General features: G+C 49.8%; 2 protein-coding genes across 8 annotated transcripts in view; one reads left to right on the top strand and one right to left on the bottom strand.

Moving 5' to 3' along the window:
- BCORL1 (BCL6 corepressor like 1) overlaps nucleotides 1–11,731 on the top strand; it is a 74,004-nt gene extending 62,273 nt beyond the window's left edge. For 4 of the 7 annotated variants that reach the window (XM_058154676.1, XM_058154680.1, XM_058154679.1 and 1 more), the window contains 3 exons: nucleotides 583–768; nucleotides 2,097–2,263; nucleotides 3,131–3,339. In XM_058154676.1, the coding sequence (XP_058010659.1) occupies nucleotides 583–768; nucleotides 2,097–2,263; nucleotides 3,131–3,317 (540 nt within the window). In that variant the 3' untranslated portion in view covers nucleotides 3,318–3,339. Of the gene's footprint in view, nucleotides 1–582; nucleotides 769–2,096; nucleotides 2,264–3,130; nucleotides 3,341–7,095; nucleotides 7,174–9,078; nucleotides 9,230–10,971 lie in introns of those variants that run through there. The other 3 variants (XM_058154682.1, XM_058154681.1, XM_058154677.1) reach the window with 3 other exon arrangements.
- A 3,582-nt stretch (nucleotides 11,732–15,313) lies between these two features.
- Nucleotides 15,314–27,037, bottom strand: part of AIFM1 (apoptosis inducing factor mitochondria associated 1) — a 33,179-nt gene continuing 21,455 nt past the window's right edge. The window contains exons 13-17 of the mRNA XM_058197174.1: nucleotides 24,488–24,628; nucleotides 23,009–23,151; nucleotides 19,456–19,580; nucleotides 17,069–17,265; nucleotides 15,314–15,562 (exon numbers count right to left, since the gene is read on the bottom strand). Coding sequence (XP_058053157.1) covers nucleotides 15,491–15,562; nucleotides 17,069–17,265; nucleotides 19,456–19,580; nucleotides 23,009–23,151; nucleotides 24,488–24,628 — 678 coding nt within the window. The 3' untranslated portion in view covers nucleotides 15,314–15,490. The remainder of the gene's footprint in view (nucleotides 15,563–17,068; nucleotides 17,266–19,455; nucleotides 19,581–23,008; nucleotides 23,152–24,487; nucleotides 24,629–27,037) is intronic.

Genomic DNA, 27,037 nt, shown 5'->3' with positions numbered 1-27,037 from the left:
TCTCTCTCAGCCCAGCCCACCTCACAGGGTTGTTGTTGTGGGGAAAATAGGAGGAAAGTGTGCTGGGTATGTTTGCCACTATGAGTTATTTGTACAAATAATAAAGATGGCATACAAAGAAAAGAGAGGGAGGGAGGGAGAGAGAGAGAGAGGGAGGAAGGAAGGAAGGAAGGAAGGAAGGAAGGAAGGAAGGAAGGAAGGAAGGAAGGAAGGAAGAAGGAAGAAAGGAAAAGAAAGAAAGAAAGAAAAGAACGAAAGAAAGAAAGGAAAACAAAATAAATAATATCACAGCAATTAAAAATATTATTAAAGTTATTATTTGCACATGGGAATTGGTTCCCTGAAATGCAGTAACCACTTAGCAAAGCACTGCAAGAACAAACGTTATCCAGTGCAAACATTGGTATAAATTTATTTCAGGTTCATCATTTATTCTGCCTGTACTATTCAGAAGGGATTGTTGGGCACACAAGGAAAAATCCTGCTATTTTTTTTCCCTCCCTCGTAAGCGTCTTTTGACTTCTCTGCTCTTCTCTGCTCCCGACAACCTTGACCAAATTCCTTGTCTTTGCCCGCGCCCAGGCCAAGTCCCGCTCTCCAAAGAAGTCCCGGGAACCCAGCCCGTTTGGCAAAGTTCGGCAGCCCAGCATGGAGAGGACCCCCGAGACTCCCGCAAGTCCACCCGTGCCCCCCGAAGCTCGACGTCTGATCGTGAACAAGAATGCCGGGGAAACGTTGCTGCAGAGAGCAGCCCGGCTTGGGTATAAGGTGAGTACAGTTTTGGGGGTAATGCAGGGGTGTCAAATTCGATCTCATGAAGGGCCGCATCAGGGCTGTGTTTGACTTTGGTGGGTGTGGCTGGGGTGGGCGTGGCCAGCTCGATGTCGGGGGGGGGGCAAGTGCTAAGGCAGAACTTCCCTCAGACCCTCCCTCACTCTCATTACATAACCTTCCTTCCCTCCTTCCTTCCTTCCTTCTCTTCTTTTTCCTTCCCTCTTCCTTCTCCTTTCTTCTTCCTTCCCCTCTTTCCTTCTTTTCCCTTCCTTGCTGTCATCCCATCTTCCCTTCTTTTTCTTTTTCTTTGACTTTCCTCTTTCCCTTTCTCCTTTCCCGACCCTTCTTGGATGCTCAAATGCAAAAGGAGAAATATTTCTCCTTTTGTTCGGTTTTTAGTTTTGTTTTGCTAGTCCTCTGCCAGTGAAAACGGAGCCGGGGGGTGGGGGGGGGCTGCACACAGCCCCTTGAGCTCCGTTTTAGCTGGCAGAGGTCTGCAGGAAGGCCGTCACAGCCTCCTAACAGTGAGGACAATGAACCAGGGGAACAGCTTCCCTTCAGAAATCGTGGACGCTCTATCACTGGAAGTTTTCAAGAAGAGACTGGACAGTCACTTGTCTGAAATTGTATAAGTTTTCCTGCTTGAGCAGGGGGTTGGACTAGAAGACCTCTAAGGTCCCTTCCAACTCCTCTCCTCTGCTCCCCTCCCCTATTCCATAATTCTATTCTATTCCATTCCATTCCATTCCATTCAACTCTACTCTACTCCATAATTCTATTTCTATTTCTATTCTATTTTCTCTTCTCTTCTCCTCTCCTCTCCTCTCCTCCCCCTCCTCCCCTATTCCATAATTCTATTTCTATTCTATTTTCTCTTCTCTTCTTCTCTCCTCTCTCCTCTCCTTTCCTCTATTCCATAATTCTATTCCATTCCATTCCATTCAACTCTACCCCACTCCACTCCATAATTCTATTCCACTCCGCTCCGCTCCGCTCTACTCTACTCTACTCTATCCCATAATTCTATTCTATTTCTATTTTATTTTCTATTCTCGGTGGTCACGTAATCACTATTTGCAATCTTCCCAGCCAGCTTCCAACAAGCCAAGCCAATCGGGGAAGTGGATTCACTTAATAAACTTGTGATTGGTTTATTAACCGTGCGATTCACACAATAACAACTGCCGTGATTTCATTTCCAACCACCATTGCAAAAAAATAAAATAAAAGGGGGGTTCACTCAACTGCCACCTAGCTTCGCCGTGGAACTTCTCATTCCAATATGTGGGAGTCGAGCTCATACCTGTGCCTTCCTTTCGCAGGACGTGGTGATGTACTGCCTGCAGAAGCCGAACAACGACGTCAACCACCGAGACAACGCCGGGTATACCGCTCTGCACGAGGCCTGCGCTCGGGGCTGGGTAGACATCCTGCAGACGTTGCTGGAACACGGAGCCAACGTGAACTGCAGCGCACAAGATGGCACTAGGCAAGTCGGGATCCTCCTGGGGAAGCCGAGGAAATGGGGCCATTGCGGGAGTGGTGGGCAGTGGGGGGGAATCCTGAATTACAACTTTTGGAATGTATAAAATGGAGCGTGCATGTATGTTTAAAGCCTGAGAAAGGAGTTTTGCCGAAGGAGAACGAAAACTAAAGAATTCAGAATACAAATTTCTTTCACGGTGTTAAAAATGTTAGCTGGAAGGAAGCAAGGAGCTGGTAATACTCTTTGATACCGGTAGTGAAATGTAAAATTTGTTACTACCAGTTCTGTGGGTGTGGCTTGGTGAAGGAGGAGGGGTAATGTGACTGGGTGGGCGTGGCCAACTTTTTTTTTTTAAACTTAAGTGCATTTTTGCTACAACCTCTTCAGCTGAAGAGGTGGTAAAAAAATGCTTTTAAAAGGCTGTGACACTCAGGCAACTCAGCTGGGATCAGCAGAGCCTTTTAAAAGCATTTTATTTTACATCCTCTTCGGCCGAAGAAAAAATGCTTTTAAAAGGCTGTGACAATCCCAGCTGAGCCACATGAGGCTTTTTTCTTTCTTTTTTTTACTTTTAAAAGCATTTTTTTGGCTGAAGAAAAAATGCTTTTAGAAGTAAAAAAAAAAAAACTTCTGATGATTGCGCAGCTCAGCTGGGCATTGTGTGGGGGGGAGGACAAGGATTTTTGCTATCGGTTCTCCGAACCACCCGCCGCCATCGCTACCAGATCAGGCAATCCGATCCGAACCGGGAGCATTTCACCCGTTGGATACCTGGGCTATAGCCATAAGAAGAGATGTGCAAAATGTTTAGCCTGTTATAGGAAGAGGAGGCAATGAAATGTATTTAAAAATTTTCCTCCCCACCACCAGGCCCGTACACGATGCGGTTGCAAATGACAACCTGAAGATTTTGTGGCTGCTCCTCTCCTACGGTGCTGACCCGACCCTGGCCACCTATTCGGGGCAGACGGCCTTGAAGCTGGCCAACAGCGATGTGATGAAGAGTTTCCTGACTGGTAAGTTGCTTTCTCCTCAAAGCCAAACGGTCGTTTTGTGAACTGTTTATTTATTCGCCATCCTCGGCCCATCCGATCCGTCCCTTCATCCTCCACAAGGGTGGAAAACGCACGCGCTGTGACTACGTTGAAATGGAAAAATCTATTTCAGTTTTGTGGGAAGGATTACCGATTTCTAGGAGGAAGGGTGCGGTGGCCTAGAGATGGTGCTCTCACCCTCACAATCAGGAGGGCTGTGAGTTCGATCCTAGATAGAGGCAGATATTTATTCTGTCCTCCCTCGCCTCCGTCCGAATGATGGCTTAATTAGCCTTCACTATCAGCTCTGGCAGCAGAATAGCCAGCGTCTGCCAAGAGCCTCCGTTAACTTCCACGACGCTGGTGAGTCACTTAGAAACAAACTTCAGCTCTTAATCAGTGGATTTGCCTGTTACAAAGAGACACAGCAGCTCTGGCTGCCTTTTATATCCTGTGGGGTGAGGCTCCATGACTCAACACTTCCTAGGCCTGCCCCACCCTTGCTTCTGTTGTTCCCTCCTCTCCTGCCTACGAAACCTAGGGTCCAACCAAGCCTGATTGCCATCAGCTGGGTCTGCAGGCGTGGCGTGTGTGGGGGGGGGAAGAGTCAGGGGATGGAGGCCTCGTTATCTCTTCCACCTGGCCTGTTTCTGGCTCCTGAAGCTGAGCCAGGCAAGCCGGTGCTCCCGAGGTAAGTCCTGACGGCCCTTCCCCCTCACTGTCCAAGTCACTTTCTGGCAGCAGGCCCGGCTCGGGGGGCACAGACACAACAATATTTCTTTCTCTGGGTGCAATGAGAATGTATCTGCTGAACAAAACTCCGCTTTGGCAACAGGAAGGGCATCTGGCCATTAAAACACTCTTGCTAGCTCCATTCAGTTGCCCAGATTCCACCCGGCCAGGGATTATGGGGTCGTTAAAAGATGTTGATGAGGATGATTACTGATTTCTAGGAGATGAACAGTTGGATTCTTGAATTGGCTAGGAACGTGATGGCGAACTTATGGCACACGTCGCCCTAGGTCAGCTCCACTGCACATGCGCACCCACCTCCTGCCAACCAGCTGATTTTTGGGTCTCTGCAGAGACGTGCACACATGCACAGGGGACGGGGGTGGGCGTGTGCATGCACAGGCGGGCAAGGAAGTTGGTGTGTGCCTGCGCGGGGACCTGGCGGGGGCCTCCCTGAAGCCGCCTGGAGGCCTATTAGGCCCAAAATGGAGCACCGGGGTGTCGCACACGTGTGTGTGTGGGGGGTGGGTTGTGCGCATGTGCGGGGCAGGAGGGTAAAATCCAGCAAGCCACCGACTTGCAAAATTGTGCTGGGATTTATCACTCCAGTGTGATTTTTGTTGTTGTTTTTTTTACTTTTAAAAGCATTTTTTTGGCTGAAGAAAAAATGCTTTTAGAAGTAAAAAAAAAAAAAAACTTCTGATGATTGCGCAGCTCAGCTGGGCATTGTGGGGGGGGGAGGACATGGATTTTTGCTACCGGTTCTCCGAACCACCCGCCACCATCGCTACCAGATCAGGCAATCCGATCCGAACCGGGAGCATTTCACCCGTTGGATACCTGGGCTATAGCCATAAGAAGAGATGTGCAAAATGTTTAGCCTGTTGTAGGAAGAGGAGGCAATGAAATGTATTTAAAAATTTTCCTCCCCACCACCAGGCCCGTACACGATGCGGTTGCAAATGACAACCTGAAGATTTTGTGGCTGCTCCTCTCCTACGGTGCTGACCCGACCCTGGCCACCTATTCGGGGCAGACGGCCTTGAAGCTGGCCAACAGCGATGTGATGAAGAGTTTCCTGACTGGTAAGTTGCTTCCTCCTCAAAGCCAAACGGTCGTTTTGTGAACTGTTTATTTATTCGCCATCCTCGGCCCATCCGATCCGTCCCTTCATCCTCCACAAGGGTGGAAAACGCACGCGCTGTGACTATGTTGAAATGGAAAAATCTATTTCAGTTTTGTGGGAAGGATTACCGATTTCTAGGAGGAAGGGTGCGGTGGCCTAGAGGTGATGCTCTCACCCTCATAATCAGGAGGGCTGTGAGTTCGATCCTAGATAGAGGCAGATATTTATTCTGTCCTCCCTCGCCTCCGTCCGAATGATGGCTTAATTAGCCTTCACTATCAGCTCTGGCAGCAGAATAGCCAGTGTCTGCCAAGAGCCTCCGCCAAGAGCCTCCGTTAACTTCCACGACGCTGGTGAGTCACTTAGAAACAAACTTCAGCTCTTAATCAATGGATTTGCCTGTTACAAAGAGACACAGCAGCTCTGGCTGCCTTTTATATCCTGTGGGGTGAGGCTCCATGACTCAACACTTCCTAGGCCTGCCCCACCCTTGCTTCTGTTGTTCCCTCCTCTCCTGCCTACGAAACCTAGGGTCCAACCAAGCCTGATTGCCATCAGCTGGGTCTGCAGGCGTGGCGTGTGTGGGGGGGGGAAGAGTCAGGGGATGGAGGCCTCGTTATCTCTTCCACCTGGCCTGTTTCTGGCTCCTGAAGCTGAGCCAGGCAAGCCGGTGCTCCCGAGGTAAGTCCTGACGGCCCTTCCCCCTCACTGTCCAAGTCACTTTCTGGCAGCAGGCCCGGCTCGGGGGGCACAGACACAACAATATTTCTTTCTCTGGGTGCAATGAGAATGTATCTGCTGAACAAAACTCCGCTTTGGCAACAGGAAGGGCATCTGGCCATTAAAACACTCTTGCTAGCTCCATTCAGTTGCCCAGATTCCACCCGGCCAGGGATTATGGGGTCGTTAAAAGATGTTGATGAGGATGATTACTGATTTCTAGGAGATGAACAGTTGGATTCTTGAATTGGCTAGGAACGTGATGGCGAACTTATGGCACACGTCGCCCTAGGTCAGCTCCACTGCACATGCGCACCCACCTCCTGCCAACCAGCTGATTTTTGGGTCTCTGCAGAGACGTGCACACATGCACAGGGGACGGGGGTGGGCGTGTGCATGCACAGGCGGGCAAGGAAGTTGGTGTGTGCCTGCGCGGACCTGGCGGGGGCCTCCCTGAAGCCGCCTGGAGGCCTATTAGGCCCAAAATGGAGCACCGGGGTGTCGCACACACGTGTGTGTGTGGGGGGGTGGGTTGTGCGCATGTGCCGGGGGCAGGAGGGGCATGGAGGGTCACATGCGCATGCACAGGGGGGCAGGGGAGCGCAGCGAGGTTCGCAAAGGCATGCGCAGGGGGCAGGTCACGCAGGGGGGCATTGCATTGTGGGTGTGGGCACACACGTGTGTGTGTGGGGGGGTGGGTTGTGCGCATGTGCCGGGGGCAGGAGGGGCATGGAGGGTCACATGCGCATGCACAGGGGGGCAGGGGAGCGCAGCGAGGTTCGCAAAGGCATGCGCAGGGGGCAGGTCACGCAGGGGGGCATTGCATTGTGGGTGTGGGCACACACGTACGCACTGTTGCACACGCGCGCATGCTTTCGGCACCTAAGGGGGAAAAAAGGTTAGCCATCACTGGGGCTAGGATGTGATGATGATGATGATTATTATTATTATTATTTTCTCCGAGGAAAAGCTGAGGTGGGTTTAAAATGCAAAGTCTACAACGGTGGGTTTTGCAGGAAAGCTCCTTGCGCAAGAAACATAAAATCCAGCAAGCCACCGACTTGCAAAATTGTGCTGGGATTTATCACTCCAGTGTGATTTTTTGTTGTTGTTTTTTTTTTAAAAAAAAAGATAGCTATTGGGGGGGGGGATTCTTTCCCAAGACCCTCGGGATCAAGAGAATCCACCTCAGCTTGCTTCTTCCTGGGTGGCCTTTCTTGCAGATCACCTCTTGGACCTGCAGGGACGACCTGATGAGGATCCCCAAACTGCCTGGGATTTTTATAGCAGCTCGGTACTAGGTGAGTGGAGAACCCAGCCCCTCTGCCTGCTTGACCCCCACGGCCAACCACAAGCCGCTGCGGTCTGTGTTAACGTCCTCCAATCCCTGAGCGAAAGGGAGGTGGAGGGTGGGTAGACTTAACGATGACGACAACGAAGGTGGGCTTCTCCCCCTTTCCTTCCTAACTAAGAGAAAAGGCTTATTCGGTCAGCCACCCCATCTCCCCAAAAAAGCAGGGCCTGGAAAAAGTGTACTTGCAGTTCTCTTCAAAAAAAATAATCTTGGTCATGGATGGATGTGGTGGTTTTGGTTTTGGTTTTGTGATTGAACATGTGCCCAGTTAACAAGTACAACTTTCACCTCTGCCTCCTTTCCTTTCCTTTCCTTTCCTTTGTCCTCTCCTTCTCTCTTTCCTTTCGTCTCCTTTCCCTTTCCCTTTTCTTTTCCTTTCCTTTTCTTTCCTCTTTTCCTTTTTCCTCTCCTTCTCTTTCCTTTCCTTCTCTTTCCTTTCCCCTTTCCTTTCCTCCTTTCCTTTCTCCTCTCCTTTTCCTTTTCCTTCTCTTTCCTCTTTTCCCCTTTCCTATCCTTTCCTTTTCCCTCTCCTCTTTCCTTCTCTTTCCTTTCCCCTTTCCTTTTTTTCTCCTCTCCTTTTCCCTTTCCTACTCTTTCCTTTCCTTTCCTTTTTCCTTCTCTCTTTCCTTTCCTTCTTTCCCCGTTCCTTTCTCCTCTCCTTTTCCCTTTTCCCTTTTCTTCTTTCCTCTCCTCTCCTTTCCCCTTTCCTTCTCTCTTTTCTTTCCTCTTTCCTTTTCTTACCTTTCCTTTCCTTTCCTTCTCCTCTCATCTTTTTTCTTTCCATTCCCTCCTTCATCTTCTGCTTGAAGAATTCCCTGTCCTGCAGAAACACAGATGGGGCACCTGTGCAAAATTTCTGTTCCTTCAGTTTGTTGAGCTTCCCCCCCACCCCGCCCCATATTTACCGATGTTGTTGCTGGTTTTGCTAGTCGAGTAAGAGACTAAGCTATTCCTCAAGTCCCCTTCCCACCACTACCACGGGGGGTGGGGGGGGGAACAGAAGAAGGGGTATTGCTTATCCATCCTGCAGCCAGAAGAATTTGGGAATGAGTTGCTTTTTCTTTTAAGGCGGCTTCAAACAAAGCAGCTGCAGAGCCTGTAATTTGGGGGCCCCTGCCTCCTGCCGGTACTCTTGCAGACCTCGCTTCTGTCTTCTCTGTCTGCATGTGTCTTTGCCGCCACGCAGCTTCTTCTGCCGCAGCCACGAATGAGTCGTTAATGGGCCAGGCACAGCAGACCAGAGACATCTGCCAGCAGCTTCTTCCTTCCTTCCATGTATTTTATTCAGTTAGTTACTTACTTAGTTTGTCAAACATGTATAAGATGACAGATATAAGTATAAACATGATTATGAATACAAGAAACGGATACGAATAAATGGGGACAGTAGGACAGGGACGGTAGGCACGTTGATGTGCTTATGCACGCCCCCTTACAGACCTCTTGGGAATGGGGTGAGGTCCACGGTAGACAGTTCGAGGTTGAAGCTGTGAGGGTTTGGAGCTGTAACAAGCGGAGTCAGGTAGAGCACTCCAGGCATTGACCACTCTCTTGCTGAAGTCGTGTTTTCTGCAGTCGAGTTTGGAGCGGTTTACCTTGAGTTTGTATCGACTTGTTTGCCCGTGTGTTATTGCGGTTGAAGCTGAAGAAGTCGTTGACAGGTTGGACGTTGTAGCAGACAATTTTGTATACTACGCTTAGGTCAGACCGTAGGCGGCGGAGTTCTAGGTTGTCCAAGCCCAAAATTTCGAGCCTGGTGGCATAAGGGATTCTGTGGTGAGCAGAGGAGTGGAGGACCCTTCTCGTGAACTCGCTCAGTTGTATTATTCATCATTTTATGCATCTTTTTCAGAGGCGAAAGAGGAGGTAAGCTGCGACCTTCTGCTCGACCCCCCTGGGAGCTCTGATCAGGAGGAGGAGCGGGACTCGGACCACTTAATGTTTGAGTTCTCGGAGAAGCCGCTGCTTCCTTGCTACAACCTGCAAGTTTCCGTCTCCCGAGGGTGAGTCTCGGGCAAGAATGTGGAGACACAACGCACATGCTTGGCTGGTTTGAAGGCGGAGAGTTGCGTGCGTGGGGCAAGGACAATCCGGAAACAAAGGGGAGCCATAGTTGAGAGCATCTTTGGGGAAGGTTCCCCCTATACGAGACCTCCCCTTTCCTCTGATTTCTGAGCTTATGCAGAGCCAGGCAGGGGCTTGCCAGCTGCTCTGGGAGGGAAAGGGCATCCGGGCGACCCCGCTGTGCCAAATGACAGGCTGGCAAAAGCCTGAAGCAAAAGAGTGGGATTTATTGGCAGGTTGATGAGGGAGGCCCATTCTACAGTTCAAGGGAAAGCGGTACGGGGATTTGCAAAGGATTTTAGCGGAGCTTGGGGGGATCAGGCAGGGACAGTGAGTTTGCAGCCAGTTGGAAACCTTCAAGTCTTGTAGTGTTACTGCAACCTAGACATATATATTTTGAACCTTGAGGCCTCCTGTTCATTTAACCTGCCGGATATATTTAATTTTCCCCAGTCTTCCAGCCGGCATCACGAGCATCCAATTAATAAGAAAGCTAAGCCAAATCTGGGGAGAGGCAGCCTCACTTCACCCAACAAACGCAGTTTTGAAGGTTATAGCGGGGGGCCATGGCGTATTCGGAATTGGGTCCAGTGAATGCCTGGCCGGAGCATGTGTGCAGCTCAGCTTCCACGAGCGGCAGGCCGGAGGGCACTTGCGTGCATGTGCGCTGGCCCGGTCCCTCAGGCGGCCAAGTTCCCCTCTCTCCCCCCACTACAACCAGGCTGCCAAGGCGTAAAGGTTGGGGACCGCTGGATTAAACAGCATCAATATCTTATCAGAGGAAGTTTGGCGACTGAAGGATAAAGGGACAGAAGCCGCAATTTCTGAACGTTTGCTGTGTGCAACGGCCGCCTCAGGGATGGGAGACAAGGGGAAAGAGTACTGAGGGAGTCTTAATAATAAATGATCGGGGACCATAGTCCCCTGATGAAAGGATTTGCAGGCCGAGGACTAGAAGTACAGATAATCCTCGAGGTACAACGGTTCATTTAAGGACCGCTCGAAGTTACGACGGCACTGAAAAAGCGACTTATGGCTGTTTTTCATACGACGGTTGCAGCCCGCCCGGGGCCACCTGATCAAAATCCAGACACCTCGACTCGTATTTATGACGGCTGCGGTGTCTCAAGGGTCACGTGATTCCCTTTGGCAATCTTCCAACCTGCAAAGTCCAAGGGGGAAGCCAGCTGCACTTAACAGCCACTTAAAAGAACTTCCGTGCTTTGCAACAGCCGTGGCGAGAGAATTCGCAAAACGAGGCAGCAGCGGCAACCATCTCGCTTAGCAAGAGAAAAGCGGGGGTGGGGGGGCTCGCTTGCGGCCCGTAATCCAAGCGCTCCCTGTCAACGAAAGAGGGGCCATTGTTCTTTGCCCTTTGAAAGTGGATTCCCAACAAGGATAGAGGATCAAATCATTTTTTTTTTCCAGAAAAAACTTGGGGAAGATTCTTCCCCCACTTCTCCCCCCCACACATTTCCCTTCCTTACTTCTTCTTTTGGCTTTGTTTGTTTTTTGGTTTTTTTTCTGTACGTCATAAACGAATAAAATTGTTGTAAACATTAAAAAAATTACTAAAAGAAGAAAATGCTTGGGGAAGATTCTGGAACAAAATCACAGAGCAGGCCTCAGGGTTGTTACCCCCACTCCTGACCTCCATATGTCCCTTTTGTCTCCTGGCCAGGCCCTGCAACTGGTTTCTCTTCTCGGACGTCCTCAAGCGCCTGAAACTCTCGTCTCGCATCTTTCAAGCTCGCTTCCCGCACTTTGAGGTGACGACTCTGCCCAGAGCGGAGTTCCAGCACCAGATCTCGCTCAGCCAGGTCTTGGCTCCGGAAGAAATCCAGGAATACGTGTGTCCCCCGGCAATCCTGGGCGCCGTAGAGACGGTAGAGCTGGTCCGTTACCAGCCAGAGCTGGTCCGGTTGCTGGGCTCCGAAGTGGCGTTCGAAGCCTGGAGTAGCTGACGGGGGACACACACACCCTCCTCTCTGACAGGCCAGCCGGAGAAGCCCCCCACCACCACCATCTCCCACCACCCGTCGGACTGCACCCACCGGAGGCAATAATGGACCAATGAGGCGGCCTTCTCGAGGCCAAAGGGGATGGGACGCTACCCACAGCCCTTCAATTGACTGGCGGCAGCTGGTCGCTTCTCCTCCCATATGAAGGGGGTGGGAGAGGTGGGGGGGAGGAGAAGGCCAGAAGCTGCCTCTTCCCTCTCGCCCTCTTCTCTCCCTCCCCCTCCCCCGGACTCGAAGTGTGCTGCCCCTCCCCTCCTTCTTGCAGGCCTTGGTGGGTTTTGGAGCGGAACGCATCTCCCCTTTTCCCCCCCCTCCTCACTTTGAAACCCTGCCCCAAGTTCTTCCAGGGTATTTATTTAATTAGTATTTAATTTGTGGTGTTCCTTTTTGAGTGGGGCAAGGGGGGGGGAGGGAGGGAGGGGCAGGGGAAGGGGATTTTCTGCTAGGTCTGTATCACTGTGATTCTTGGGAAGAGTTGAGTTGCAGGAGGGGGGGAAGGAGGAGGGGGCTGTTTTCCTGGATTCTCTCCCCCCCCACCCCTCAAATCCCGGCTGGACCAGATTGATGCTGCTTTCCTCTCCCTTGGGATTTCATGAAAGTTGAGGAGGGGGGAGCGTTCCTTCTTTCATTTGGAGGGACGTCCCGATTATTTTGGGTTGGGGAGTGGGGGGGGGGAATGATGCCCTCTTTGGCTTCTCCCCCCCCCCCCCCCACCCCACCTTTTCCCAGAAGATCGTCTCATCTCTGGTGGAAAGAGATGGATGGGGACTGAATTAGTATGGAGCCAAAGGAGTTTCAGTATTCTAACTTTTTTTTTCCTCCTAGTCTCCTCCCTGCTATTCTTTTTTTGCTTGTTTGTTTGTGCAGGGATGGGGGGGGGACTTTTTTTGTGGTGTTTTTTTTTAAAAAATCTCCCTTAGTTCCATCGGTGGTTCGGATGGCCAGGCCACCATCTTCAAGCCAGGCTGCGGAGCAGCGGCCCAGCTTGGAGGGGGGAGGGGACAGGAAAAGAGCGACGAGGGGCATAGATCAGGGGTCTCCGACCTTGGCGACTTTAAGCCTGGTGGACTTCAACTCCCAGAATTCCCCAGCCAGCAAAAGCTGGCTGGGGAATTCTGGGAGTTGAAGTCCGCCAGGCTTAAAGTCGCCAAGGTCGGAGACCCCTGACATAGGTGGTACAGTTTTAATGTACAGGTGCTAACCAAGGACTGGGCTGTCCCATTTTACTGGCCCTTCCCCTGAAACGGGATGGGGGGGTGTCGGGATGCTTTTTCATTCTTTTGTGTTTGCGGTCCACCTCCCTCCGCCCTCCCAGTTGGGGAAGAGCTGCGTTTCCTTCTGCTTCTCTCTTCCCACTCACCCCCCCTCCTCCTTTCTTTTTTTTCCCCAAGTGAGGCTGGCTGCCTCTTGGACCCCCCACCACCACCACCAGACCCCTTCCTCCCTAATAAGCAAAACCATTGTTTTTACCTCTCCATCCCTCCTTTCTTTCTTTCTTTCTCATGTCGAGGCTTTGGCCTTCGGGTGTTTATTCTGGCTGCTGGCTCCACCCTTTTTTCCCCCTCTTTTGAATTTGTTTTATTCTTGAACAAGGCTTTGGTGTCAAAAAACACTTCTGTACAGAAAAACCTGCATCAGGGCCCCCGTCTCCCGTGTCTCATTTCTGGGCCCCGGGGGAGGGGTTGTAGTGGTCTTAACACGGGAAGTTGGGAGGGGAGAACGTAGCATCATCACGGCTTCTCTTTTGGGGCGGCCGGGGGTGGGGGGACGGACGACAGCTGTGTTGCTGCACATGCTGATTTTCAAGGCAGAGAGGATGGGGGCTGGGATTCCCCCTTCCGTAGCTTTATCCTGATCCACGGAAGGCGCCCTTCTTCCCTTGATCAAAATTCAGCCGCCTTTCTCTGCAACGCTGGTGTCAAGGGCATCTGAGCTGGTGGGCGGCCTTACACGACGTAAGCCGCGCTGAGTCTTCGGAGAAGGGCGGGATATAAATTCAAATTTAAAAAAAGGGGGGGGGAGGGATGAGCAGCTTCTTTTTAGGGACCATGTTGAAGTTTGTTCCGTTTCGCAAACAAAGAAGTGTGGAAGGGGGAAATAAGTCGAAGGCTGCAGAAAAAAGTGGATCAAGGAAATGGGGACCAATCCACGCTTCCAGCTTTGTTTTTTTCCCTGGTCAGCACAGGGGTGGAAATCCAGCAGGTTCTGACAGGTTCTGGAGAACCGGTAGTGGAAATTTTGAGCAGAACCGGCAAATACCACCTCTGGCTGGCCCCAGAGTGGGGTGGGAATGGGGATTTTGCAATATCCTTCCCCTGGAGTGGGGTGGGAATGGGGATTTTGCAGCATCCCTCCCGTCACACCCACAGAACCGGTAGTAAAAAAAAATGGAATTTCATTTGTTTCTACCATTCCCACCCAGCCGAATCAAAAGTGGAAGGGAATTGTAGTTAAAAACAGTTGGGAGACCTCCCGTTTAAGAGCAGCCTTAAAGGTGCTTTTTCAAGAGGCAGATGGACTTTTTGGTTTTTCTTTGGAAGACGTTTCGCTTCTCATCCCAGAAGCTTCTTCAGCTCTTTCATCCAAGCTTCTGGGATGAGAAGCGAAAATGTCTTCAAAGAAAAACCAAAAAGTCCAGTTCAGTGGAGAAATCTGAACCGGTTTGCTACCGGCTCGCTGGCCATGCATGCGCACTGCATGCCAAATGTGCGGAAAAAGGAGGCTTCAAAAGGTAAGTATAATGGGGGGGCACAGCTGTGCCGCACGATTTAGATTCACTAGAAAGCGGGATTTCCTGCTTTCTAGCGATTTTAAATCGCATGGCACAGCTGATCGTCGGAAATACTGGTTTGGAAGAACCAGTAGGTTTTTTTTTTTTACTACCAGTTCATTCAACCCCGGAGGATTTCACTGCTGGTCCAGTTGCCTCTTGAAAAAGCACCTTTGGGACAACCATGATCTGGATGACTGAGAATCTCCATCGACTTACAGAAGTGTTTTCACTCCCCACCCCTTGGTTCTCATCAGCGCAGAGTTTAAAGGTAAAGGTTCCTCTGGCACATATCTGCTAGTCATTCCTGACTCTAGGGGGTGGTGCCCATCTCTGTTTCAAAGCCGAAGAGCCAGCACTGCCCAAAGACGTCTCCGTGGTCATGTGGCTGGCATGACTCAACGCCAAAGGCGCACGGAACGCTGTTACCTTCCCACCAAAGGTGGTTCCTATTTTTTCTACTTGCATTTTTATGTGCTTTCGAACTGCTAGGTTGGCAGAAGCTGGGACAGGTAACAGGAGCTTACCCGGTTACATGGCACTAGGGATTCGAACCGCTAAGCTGCCAACCTTTCGATCGACAAGCTCAACGTCCTAGCCCCTGAGCCACTGCACTAATGCACACTTGGGCAAAGAAGCATGGATAACCTAAGACAGTGATGGTGAACCTTTTTGGCACCGAGTGCCCAAACCGGAATGTGCATGTGTGTGCGCCTGAGCACCGGAAACCCAAAGACTAGCTGGCCGGTATGGACATGCCGGTTTTTTGGGTGGTTTTCAGTCCGTTTTCAGGCCTTTGTGCCATTTTGCAGGCCGCTTTCAGGCTGTTTTCCGGTGCCCGCAAAGACCAGCTGGCTGGCACAAGCGTGCACCAAAAACCAGTAGAGCGGCTGGTGACATCGTGCATGCCACAGGTTCGTCATCATGGACTTAAGTCATGCGCCTTGTAAGCAATGTCCTGTGCAAAATTTCCCTGTTGCTTTTTAATACTTTAAAACGAACCTTGTGTTGACTCAAGAGGATCTCGAGCACCTCAGCAGTGCTGGAAAAAAAAATTAAGTCCCTAGTTGGCATCTTCTTACCTGCTTACTCTGTCCTAAAAAGTCCCAGTAGCGGGAAAGATCATTAACACCTGCTTCAGTAAATGCAAACCACTAGCTGTCACCGCTCCACCGCGGTTAACGCCCCAATTAAGAGCAGAGAAGTGGTAATCCAAGCCGGTTGGATCTTCGTCATAGCAAAGTTAATCTCATTTAATTCACGGTGCAAAAAAAAAAGGGCCGGGAACCCCATATTCACATTTGCCCCAGAGTGGCAGGAAGACCCACAAACTGAGAAGATCGTACAAGGCTGCGCCCCTCGCTTGTCACTCCACTTGCAAAATGCAATCCGGATTGCTCCACCATGTCTCATTCTTCATGGATGTTAAAAAGTTTGGCAACTTCGTTCAGGTCAGCGTGTTCTTCCCCGTCCTTGATGATCTGCAAGAGAAAAAGTGTTGTGACTGAGGCCCAAGTAGTGATTACTAAACACAATTCAGTCCTCAACAAACTTATTTCATTAAAACAGCTGAGAATGAATTCAAAACAATTCGTCCAAAACAAAATTCTTAATAACCAGTCCATCTGGCCTTATCACCAACCTTTGATGTCTTTGGCAACCTGCCAAAGGCTTTTCTTGGCAAAACCCCACAAAGTTCAAGAGATGCTGACAAGAAGCATGGAAATCAATATTGCTTTTCTACAAAGAACCCAACGGCTCCTTGCTGCTCTTTTAAGCCTTATGGGAAGGGACAATCATGTCCTGGCCTTACTCCCGAGTTGTCCTTTTTGCTTCAGCTGCTCTTGCCTTCTGGCAGCTCTTCTCATGCGTGCACTAGGAACAGGCTCTGCCTGTTCCTCTGCCTTTCTGCTGTCTGCCTCTGGAGGCTCCGGAGTCCGTGCATCGCTCCCAGATGGCCCCGGCCACATCTCTGTCTCTGATCCAGAGCCCTCATCCAGGCCCTCCCCTGACTCCAGGACTGACCCATTGTCCTTCCCAGCCTTCTCACCGTCCAACTCCATTGCTGGCGGACCACAACAAAAATATAGCATTTTTCAGTAAAAGCCCTTTGGGGCAGGTCCCTCTCTCTCTCTCTGTTGGATCTACTTTTCTCCCACCCAACTGACACCCACTTAAATAGCTGCTGAGGAAAAAAAACTCTGCATTGGCGACGGGAAGGGCATCCGGCCGGTAAACACTCAGCTCCATTCAGTTGCCCAGACTCCACATTGCAAGGGATTATGATGTCTGTGATGTCTGATTCTTAGTGACTGCATAGACTAGCTCCTGCAATTTCCTTGGCACGGTTTTTCAGATGTGGTTTGTCATTGCCTGCTTCCTAGGGCTAAAGGAAAGGGATTGGCCCAAGGTCACCCAGCTAGTTCTGTGCTTAAGGCAGGACTAGATGTCACCATCTTGCAGTTTCTAGCTTGATGCCTTAACTGTTATATATGTACATACATACATGTGTATATCAGCATGCTAAAGAATTCCAATTAAGAGTAAAGGTTCAGGTTCCCCTCGCACATATGTGCCAGTCGTTCCTGACTCTAGGGGGCAGTGCTCATCTCCGTTTCAAAGCCGAAGAGCCAGCGCTGTCCGAACACATCTCCGTGGTCATGTGGCCGGCATGACTAAATGCCAAAGGCGCACGGAATGCTGTTACCTTCCCACCAAAGGTCGTTCCTATTTGTTTACTTGCATTTTTTACGTGCTTTTGAACTGCTAGGTTGGCAGAAGCTGGGACAAGGAGCAGGAGCTCACCCCGTTACGCGGCACCAGGGATTCGAACCGCTGAACTGCCGACCTTTCAATCAACAAGCTCATCATCTTAGCCATTGAGCCACCGTGTCCCTTGTAATTAAGACTAAATCGAACCTATTAATGCCTTTTTTTCCTCAAAGCCAACACCCCCCTCCCAGAACGTAAGAGTCGTGCAAGCTGACCTTCCGAGCAATTGGCATCCGGTTGAAGATGTTCCACAGAACAATTCCTACCACCACTTTATCCCGAAGGTAGAAAATGACTCCTTTCCCATAATCCTCTCCCTGCTGTGGTGCTTGCGGAGTGGAAAGGGAGGCTGCTGAGACCTTCAGTTCGGAGGCTTCCAGTTCGGTTTCGCTCTCTGAACGGATTCCAGTTCCTAGATGAACGACAGTCAGACAAAAACTGGATCAACAGCTGGATCAAACCCCCCCCCCAAGATGCTGGGCCCCTTCCTTCTCCCACCACACTGGGGAGGCCCCGTGCTTTCAAAAGATGGGTGCTTTCATTTCCGTTGGGTAGAAATGAGTAGCTTGTTCAGCCGGAGAGATAAAGAGGCGACTTCCTCATAGCACACTACGCCCTAAACCTGAATTAACCACGTTACACTGACACACCGGAGCGTGTCCAGAGGGCAGCGCTGAAGTCTGCTAAGAGCCTTCAAAGGAATATCTATTGAGAATGGTTGAACTATTTGGATGGACTCAGTCTGGAGATAAGAAAACCAGGGTGACGGCAGTGTTGAAGCACGTAAAGGTCTAATAAGAAACCATCTGTGTAGAAGGAGTGGCAGAACCTGGAGGTAGAATTAAAAGAGGGCTCAGCCTAGCATCTCTATGTAGCCCACTGGTGAAATTCAGCCAACTCTATCCAGATCACACCATCCGGTAGCACCGGTGGTGGGAGGCTCCCCCCACCCGCCCAGACGTCACCACGTTGAGTTTTTGACCCTCTGCACATGCGCAGAAGGCTCTGCGCATGTGCGGAGGAGGCGTGTGCGAGCGTAGCGTGCATAAGCACGAGCACATTTGCAAACCGGTAGCGAAGGTAAGTGACTACCAACCCTGATGTAGTCCTAAGCAAACTAAGTCCAAACTCCCCTCGAATTCCATTGACCCTTATCAAAACTCCAAGAAGATTCCACTGCATAGGCAGGAGTAGCAATAAATCAAGTTTATTGGACCTTCACGTGCAGATCTGGTCTCTCTGGTGCCTGACAAATGGCAAAAATGGTTCAAGGTGGCTTTCAAAAGATTAGGACAAAAAGAAAAACAAAGTGGAGGTTGGCTGGGGACCAGGGTTAAATTCCTTATGGTGAGAAGTGCCACAACGGAACAGATTGCTTTAGCCAGCTTTGCTGAGGAACTCTGGGAGTTGAAGTCCACAAGTCTTAAAGGAGCCAAGTTTGCAGACCCCTGCTTTAGGGGATGATAGCCTCTCTGCTGGGGGGTGGTTGGGGGTGCAGTTTCAACGGAAGTTGGATGCCCATCTGCCTGCAACTGCACTGGCAGGAAAGGGTGAACTAGATCAGGGGTCCCCAACCTTTTGGATCTCAGGGATCACTAAATTCATAATTTTAAATCCCACGGATCACTCATACAATCTGCCTAATGACCGGCTGGGGGGGCATGGCTAGGTGGTCATGGGACTGGGTGGACGTGGTCACTCACCTCACCGGCCTCGATGTCACTCACCTCGCCGGCCTCTACTCACCCCTTCCCTGCCAGCTGCTCCTTGCCTCCCTACCCGGATTAGGGCCCCAACAGGAAGCAGTTTTTGGAGCTAAGCAGCCACCATGAGAAAGAGTTGGCAAAACAGCTCAGTTCAAATTGGATCTGGCTGAGAAGGAGGATCAGCAGAAGCACCTCACTGAGGACTAGGAGCATAGGCTTTCCAAGCAGAGGGAAGACCTGCAGGAGTGCAAGGCCAGGTGCCAGTGCCTGGAGGCTCAGCGGGCTGAGATGGTCAGTCAGTTCCAGGCTATGAGGCAGTCCCACTAGAACAAGGCCCTCTGGCTCTTTGCCACCAACAGCACTTCCCTCCAGCCCAAAGCCCTGCACCAGGAGGCTGAAGCAGACCCCAAGTCACAATTTCTGCCCCCCTCTGACCCTCACAAAAAGACCCCAAAGGGGGAGACTCTACAGCAATACAAACATTCATTGCATGTATCCAGCCCAAGGACCGTAGTTTGAGGGCCCCTAATTTAGTGCAATATAAAAAATGCAAATAATTTTTCTGCGGACCAGCAAAATTTTCTCACGGACCATCAGTTGGTGACCGCTGAACTAGATGACCGATGAGGTCACAAATCCCAAATCCTTACATTCTAGGATATGGGATTTGTGGGTTCATGCAAGAAGTAAGACTTACACAAATAATAAACCCAGGTAGCCTGGTCCAGAGGTCTCCAACCTTGGCAACTTTAAGACTTGTGGACTTCAACTCCCAGAATTCCTCAGCCAGCAAAGGAGTTGAAGTCCACAAGTTTTAAAGTTGCCAAGGTTGGAGACCCCTGGCCCTGGTCCACACAATGGGAAACAACACCTATAGCATAATTCAGAATCTTAACCTGATTCCTCTGTGGCAGATTTTGGGGTGTCCTTTGCTGTCCCTTTAGCAAATACTCCCACGGTGGGCAAACTGCTGTCCACAAGGCCAATAGCTTCGTATCCAACGTCTGGGCCGAGGTCGCTCCTAAAATGAAGCCAGGAGAACATACGATATTGGGATTACTTTAGAAAGGAATGGTGAAATACTGGGAATTTTATTATTGACACAAAGGGAGCTCTTTTATTTTTTTTTGAACCTTTGGACTTAAAATGAACATATGCTGGAGCACCCTTCTTTTTTGGTGCCACACACACACAAAAAAACCCCAAAATCCTTCTGCAGACGCAAATTACACTCAAAATATTGATTGTTTTGCTGACAATCTACAGAAAGGCCTTGGGAAGCAAAGTCCAGATGACTGAAAAGGGAGTCGTTCCTTTTAAGTATAATGAAATGGATTACATATAATCAATACGATTCCTTCGGTATGTTTAGCATTTCTCCTTTTCTGTCAGGTCACAAATGACAGCTCAGTGGCAACTTTAGGAAGGATTTGAAAGGAGATTCGGCATTCACCCACTGCGTGCCTGCAGCCACAGACTGAATTCACCCACTGCGTGCCTTCACTCATGGCGGATCCAAGCAGAGCAGAGCTAGACAGAAACAAGACTGGCCAGGCCACACCTAGGACAGCCTGTGGAATTCTTTCCAGCCTTTAACAGCTGTGGCCAGAGGTGTCTGCATTTTATTCTGTGCTGCCCGTGTGTGCATTGGGAAGCACAGGGTGGGCTGCACACATTCTCTTTTGGGTCCTGGGTACAGGAGAGTGGGCAACATCAGCAACCTTGTGAGCTGCCGCCCAGCTGCCTCCCCAGTGTGTAAGAAAGCACTGATGGGCCCCCCCCACACCCCAAGAATTCTTTTTCTGCAGCCCTTGGTTGAATCCAGGCCTCTTTCAGTCCCCATCTTTTGTAGCTTCTCTCTGCCATTATTAGTTTCCTCTCTATGGAGTATTCCCCTGCTCCCAGGTACCAGGTATAGGGGAACGGAGATTAAAAATATATGAAGAACGGTTGCAGGAACTGGGCCTGGCTAGTCTAATGAAGAGAAGGACCAGGGGAGACATGATAACAGTGTGCCAATATTTGAGGGGCTGCCACAGAGAGGAGGGGGTCAAGCTATTTTCCAAAGCACTTGAAGTCCAGACAAGGAATGATGGATGGAAACTGACCAAGGAGAGATTCAACCTGGAAATAAGGAGACAATTTCTGACAGTGAGAACAATCAACCCACGTTGCCTTCAGAAGTTGTGGGAACTTCATCACTGCAGGCTTTCAAGAAGAGACTGGACAGACGCTTGTCAGAAATGGTGGAGGGTCTCCTGCTTGGGCAGAGGGTTGGATTAGATCAGGGGTCTCCAACCTTGGCAACTTTAAGACTTGTGGACTTCAACTCCCAGAGTTCCTCAGCCAGCAAAGCTGGCTAAGGAATTCTGGGAGTTGAAGTCCACAAGTCTTAAAGTTGCCACGGTTGGAGACCCCTGGACTAGATGACCCACAGTACAAGGTCCCTTCCAACTCGGTTAATCTGTAATCTAATCCGTATCGGTTTTGCTCAACAGTCCCGGCCCCTTGGACTGGAAGAATGAAAAGGAATTAAAAGTTACCAAAACATGGACTGGTGCCAATATGGCTTTGAGGCTCCGGTCATGTTTTCTCCCGCCAGCCTTCCGCTCACCACCGCGTGATCGTGATGCTCCACTCGTCTCCTGCCTAACTTAATGTCATAAAAACACGCAGCATCTCCTGCCTGTATGTTGGGGGGGGGGAGGGGGGAGACAGAGAACGAGAAAGGTGAGACAGATAAAACGACATTCAAGAGCAAAAAAAAAAAAGCATTTTCGGGGGGCCCCCCGGCCTTTTAAGTTTGCTGGGATGGCTTCACTTTGGGATTATTATTTTTTTCTCGCTTTGGGAAAAGGAGCGTGAGAATTGACACGTGTCGGTGTGTCAAGGATGGGGGGACGGAAATCCTTTCCAGCCAATTTTTTTTCCCCCCCTTGCAGGCTTGGCTTGTTTGTAGGAGGCAAAATGGGAAAGGAGTAAAGGCAGTCCTTGACTTACAATAGCTCGAGTGACCGTTCAAAGTTACAACAGCACTGGGGGGGGAAAAAGGAACTTATGACCATTTTTCACACTTACGACCGCTGCAGCATCCCTGCGGTCATGTGATCAAAATCCAGACGCTCGGCCACTGACTCCTATTTATGACGGTCGACGTGTCCCGGGGTCATGTGATCCCCTTTGGGCGACCTTCTGACAGTGGGAAAGCCAGATTCGCTTAGCAACCGTGTTACTAACTTAACAGCTGCAGTGACTTGCTTAACAACGGTGGCAAGAAAAAGTCGTAAAACGGGGCAAAACTCCACTTAAATGACTGTCTCGCTTAGCAACAGAAATTTTGGGCTCCACTGCGGTCGTAAGTCGAGGACCACCTGCTGAAGCTTGATGGTGGGATCTGAGAAGTTCTTATCGGACCCCAAGACTGATCCAGATGTTGGATAGGATTCTTCGTAGGTGTTGTGGCCAGTGGCCAGCGGATCTGGCGGCAGATTCGGATAGTGAGGAGGTTGGGGAGGAACATGCACCAGTCCTGGAGTGCTGGGGAAGGCTCTGATGAGGACTCTGCATCGGGAGGAAGAGAGGGGGCCGGGGCCATCTCACAGTTATCAGCTGCCTTTGGAGTCAGACATCAGTGAGGCAGACAAACAGCTGGAGCCTGTTCCCAGTGTGTAAGAAAGCACTGATGGTCCCCCCACGCCCAAGAATTCTTTTTCTGCAGCCCTTGGCTGAATCCAGGCCTCTTTCAGTCCCCATCTTTTGTAGCTTCTCTCTGCCATTATTAGTTTCCTCTCTATGGAGTATTCCCCTGCTCCCAGGTACCAGGTATAGGGGAACGGAGATTAAAAACATATGAAGAACGGTTGCAGGAACTGGGCCTGGCTAGTCTAATGAAGAGAAGGACCAGGGGAGACATGATAACAGTGTGCCAATATTTGAGGGGCTGCCACAGAGAGGAGGGGGTCAAGCTATTTTCCAAAGCACTTGAAGTCCAGACAAGGAATGATGGATGGAAACTGACCAAGGAGAGATTCAACCTGGAAATAAGGAGACATTTTCTGACAGTGAGAACAATCAACCCACGTTGCCTTCAGAAGTTGTGGGAACTTCATCACTGCAAGCTTTCAAGAAGAGACTGGACAGACGCTTGTCAGAAATGGTGGAGGGTCTCCTGCTTGGGCAGAGGGTTGGATTAGATCAGGGGTCTCCAACTTTGGCAACTTTAAGACTTGTGGACTTCAACTCCCAGAGTTCCTCAGCCAGCAAAGCTGGCTAAGGAATTCTGGGAGTTGAAGTCCACAAGTCTTAAAGTTGCCAGTTGAGACCCTGGACTAGATGACCCACAGTACAAGGTCCCTTCCAACTCGGTTAATCTGTAATCTAATCCGTATCGGTTTTGCTCAACAGTCCCGGCCCCTTGGACTGGAAGAATGAAAAGGAATTAAAAGTTACCAAAACATGGACTGGTGCCAATATGGCTTCGAGGCTCCGGTCATGTTTTCTCCCGCCAGCCTTCCGCTCACCACCGCGTGATCGTGATGCTCCACTCGTCTCCTGCCTAATTTAATGTCATAAAAACACGCTGCATCTCCTGCCTGTATGTTGGGGGGGGAGGGGGGAGAGAGAGAACGAGAAAGGTGAGACAGACATTCAAGAGCAAAAAAAAAAAAAGCATCCCCCCCCCGCCTTTTAAGTTTGCTGGGATGGCTTCACTTTGGGATTATTATTTTTTTCTCGCTTTGGGAAAAGGAGCGTGAGAATGGACACGTGTCGGTGGGGCAAGGATGGGGGACAGAAATCCTTTCCAGCCAATTTTTTTTTCCCCCCCTTGCAGGCTTGGCTTGTTTGTAGGAGGCAAAATGGGAAAGGAGTACAGGCAGTCCTTGACTTACAATAGCTCGAGTGACCGTTCAAAGTTACAACAGCACTGGGGGGGAAAAAGGAACTTATGACCATTTTTCACACTTACGACCGCTGCAGCATCCCTGCGGTCATGTGATCAAAATTCAGACGCTCGGCCACTGACTCCTATTTATGACGGTCGACGTGTCCCGGGGTCATGTGATCCCCTTTGGGCGACCTTCTGACAGTGGGAAAGCCAGATTAAGCAGCAACCGTGTTACTAACTTAACAGCTGCAGTGACTTGCTTAACAACGGTGGCAAGAAAAAGTCGTAAAACGGGGCAAAACTCCACTTAAATGACTGTCTCGCTTAGCAACAGAAATTTTGGGCTCCACTGCGGTCGTAAGTCGAGGACCACCTGCTGAAGCTTGATGGTGGGATCTGAGAAGTTCTTATCGGACCCCAAGACTGATCCAGATGTTGGATAGGATTCTTCATAGGTGTTGTGGCCCACCAGCGGATCTGGCAGCAGATTCGGATAGTGAGGAGGCTGGGGAGGAACATGGGCCAGTCCTGGAGTCTGGGGAAGGGTCTGATAAGGGCTCTGCGTCAGAGGCAGAGAGAGGGCCACATGCCAGTTATCAGCTGCCTTTGGAGTCAGACATCAGTGAGGCAGACAAACAGCTGGAGCCTGTTCCCAGTGTGTATGAGTGCAGAGTTGCGAGACGAAGGGAACAGCTAAAGAACAAGGGTCGACTTGGGAGTAAGGCCACAGGTGGACGATGAATAGTCCCCCTCAGAGGGAATAAAAGAGGAGCGAAAGGAGAGTGGAGTTTGCAAGAGACAATTAGTTCATTCCTGCATTCTTGCCAAGTATTGCAGCATCTGAAAGACATCGGCCTGGCCGCTCTCCAAACCTGATAAAGGTCGATAATTGTGAACTATCTTGAAAGACTGTGGGAGAGGAAAGACTTTGCTGGAGAGGAATTCGCTGTCAATTAAATAAAAGGGGTTTATCGGGATGAGGACTCGGCTTCGTGCTGCTGGGGATGTCTAGGTCAGAACAGTAGATCTTTGTCCAAACTTACCACCCAGATATTGGAGCGGGCCTGCAGCTCAGCGTTAACTCTAAAGCCCCCAAAATCAGAATCCACCTCCAAGCCAGACGACTTCGCCAGCTCCACGTTGGGCTCCAAGCCCACAGCTGCCACAATATGATCCGTCTCCACCTGAGCGGAAGAAAAAGTAGACACAACTGTTTATGTTACGCATTTCAAAGGGGATTTTAGGATGCCAAGAGCCGAAAAGCCGTCTCTGCCCCCAAGGGGCAGGTTATACCGAGGAACAATAGTAAGCGGCACGGGAGGGGAACAAAGAATATGGAATTCGTGTCCATTTCCCACGCTTGGGCCCGTGAAACAGATCAAACTATTCTCTAAGCTGGGTCCCTTTAGAAGTTTTATAGCTTCTGCAGGGACATTGTCACAAGGCCCCTCTGGGAAGCTCCGCAAAGTTCGCAGCACATGGAATTCACGGGCATCGAACCTTAGATGTCTATGGAGATTCTCAGTCTTCCAGGTCATGGTTTTCCAAGAGGCCACTGGACTTTCTGGTTTTTCTTTGAAGACGTTTCGCTTCTCACCCAAGAAGCTTCTTCAGCTCTGACTGGATTCCATTCCTTCCATTCCCCACCATCCAGTCAGAGCTGAAGGAGCTTCTTAGATGAGAAGCGAAACGTCTTCAACAGAAAAACCAGAAAGCAGAGAAGTAGAGAAGGAGTAGGAGAGGAGGGAAGAAGAAAATAGGAAGGATAAAAGAAGGGAGGGAGAGGAAAGAGAGGAGAAAGAGAAGAAAGATTGCTGCAAAATAAAAAAGATGAAATGGAAGAAAGGCAACCCCGAATACGTTTAAATGTATCAGGGATAAAGAATGAATTATCAAGAAAGTTAAAAGATGATTAAAAATGGAGAAATTAGAATTTGAGAGCGAAAGAAGATGTCGTTTATATAAATAAGCATAGAAATATTAAGATATGATTAAAAATATGGGAAAAGAATATTTCGGCAGAAATTGTAACTGTATCCAAAATGTATTTGGATAAGACAAGTTGTATAAGATATGATATGGCCAATACTCTGTTCATAAAATGGGCCTCTGTGTCTCAGACTGGTAAGACAGTCTGTTAGTAACACAGCTGCTTGCAATTACTGCAGGTTCTAGTCCCACCAGGCCCAAGGTTGACTCAGCCTTCCATCCTTTATAAGGTAGGTAAAATGAGGACCCAGATTGTTGGGGGCAATAAGTTGACTTTGTATATAAATATACAAATAGGATGAAGACTATTGCTAACATAGTGTAAGCCGCCCTGAGTCTTCGGAGAAGGGCGGGATATAAATGCAAATAAAAAATATATATATATGTGGTGGGGGATGGGTGTGAAGAAAAAAAAATCAATAAAACTTGATTAAAAAAACCAACCCAGAAAGTCCAGTGGCCTCTTGGAAAAAGCGCCTTTGGGGGATTCTAACCACTAGAGAAATATGCAAGTGTTATTTTGCATTACTCACTTTCCTTCCGTCCTTCAACTGTATGAGCAGCCGATCCCCGGCTAAAGATACTGACTTCACAACAGCGTTGGGCATGACGTCGACCCCCTCTGAAAACAGAAAGGCAAGAGAAGCTGCAGTCTTAGGATGAAGAGAAGCAGCCGGCTGACATTATCAACAACTACAACCCAGTGGTGAAATCCAAACTGGTTTGCTACCGGTTCACTGGCATGCGCACTACGCACCAAACACGCACTCTGCGCGCACATGCGCAATACATGCCAAAGGGTTTGGGAAAGTAAGTAGAACAGTGGGGGGGGGAATCAGCTGTGCCAGGCGGTTTAGCTTTGCTAGAAAGCAAGATTTCCTGCTTCCTCGCAAACCTAAACCGCGTGGCACAGCTGATCGTTGGAAATTGCGGTTCGGAGGAACAGGTAGATTTCTTTAACTACTGGTTCGCTCAAACTGGTAGCTTTTTAAACTGCCGGTTCAATTGAACTGGTAGCTTTTTTTTATTACCGGCTCGCCCGAACCGATAGTTTTTATCACTACCGGTTCGAACCGGAGCGAACTGGTAACATTTCACCCCTGCTACAACCTCTCTACAAGGAGAAACAGGGAGGCTTTGGGGGTCTCCTGCTAGCAGGCAGCCACTCATTGCAGCCCAGCTCCTTGTAAGAAGACAACCACGAAAACAGTTGACCTAAGTCGCCCTCCATTTATGCAACTGGTCCTCAAAAGATATGTCGGCAGCTTACCCAATATGTATCTGCTTAGAAAAGACTAGTCAACCATTCTTTTTCAGGAGCAAAACTTTTTTTTAAAAATTGTGAATTTTTGAGAGATGCAGGAGCATAGCCATGGTGTGTTCATGACATCAGTGTTGGCAGAGCCCAACTTTTAGGTTTACCATCTCGGTGCAGTGATTATTTCCCTTAGAAAACATGACCTGTCTGCGCCAAGGAAACACAGAAGGTATTTTACACACAGCGTTGTGGTTCATCCTAGGAGGGGTGCGGTGGCTTAGAGATGGAGCTCTCGCCTCACAATCAGGAGGCAGTGAGTTCAATCCTAGGTAGAGGCAGATAGTTC

The sequence above is a fragment of the Ahaetulla prasina genome, chromosome 11 (genome assembly GCF_028640845.1).
Source record: "Ahaetulla prasina isolate Xishuangbanna chromosome 11, ASM2864084v1, whole genome shotgun sequence".
Taxonomy (NCBI): domain Eukaryota; kingdom Metazoa; phylum Chordata; class Lepidosauria; order Squamata; family Colubridae; genus Ahaetulla; species Ahaetulla prasina.
The sequence above is the reverse complement of the archived record's forward strand: the minus strand, read 5'-3'. Positions and strand labels throughout refer to the sequence as shown.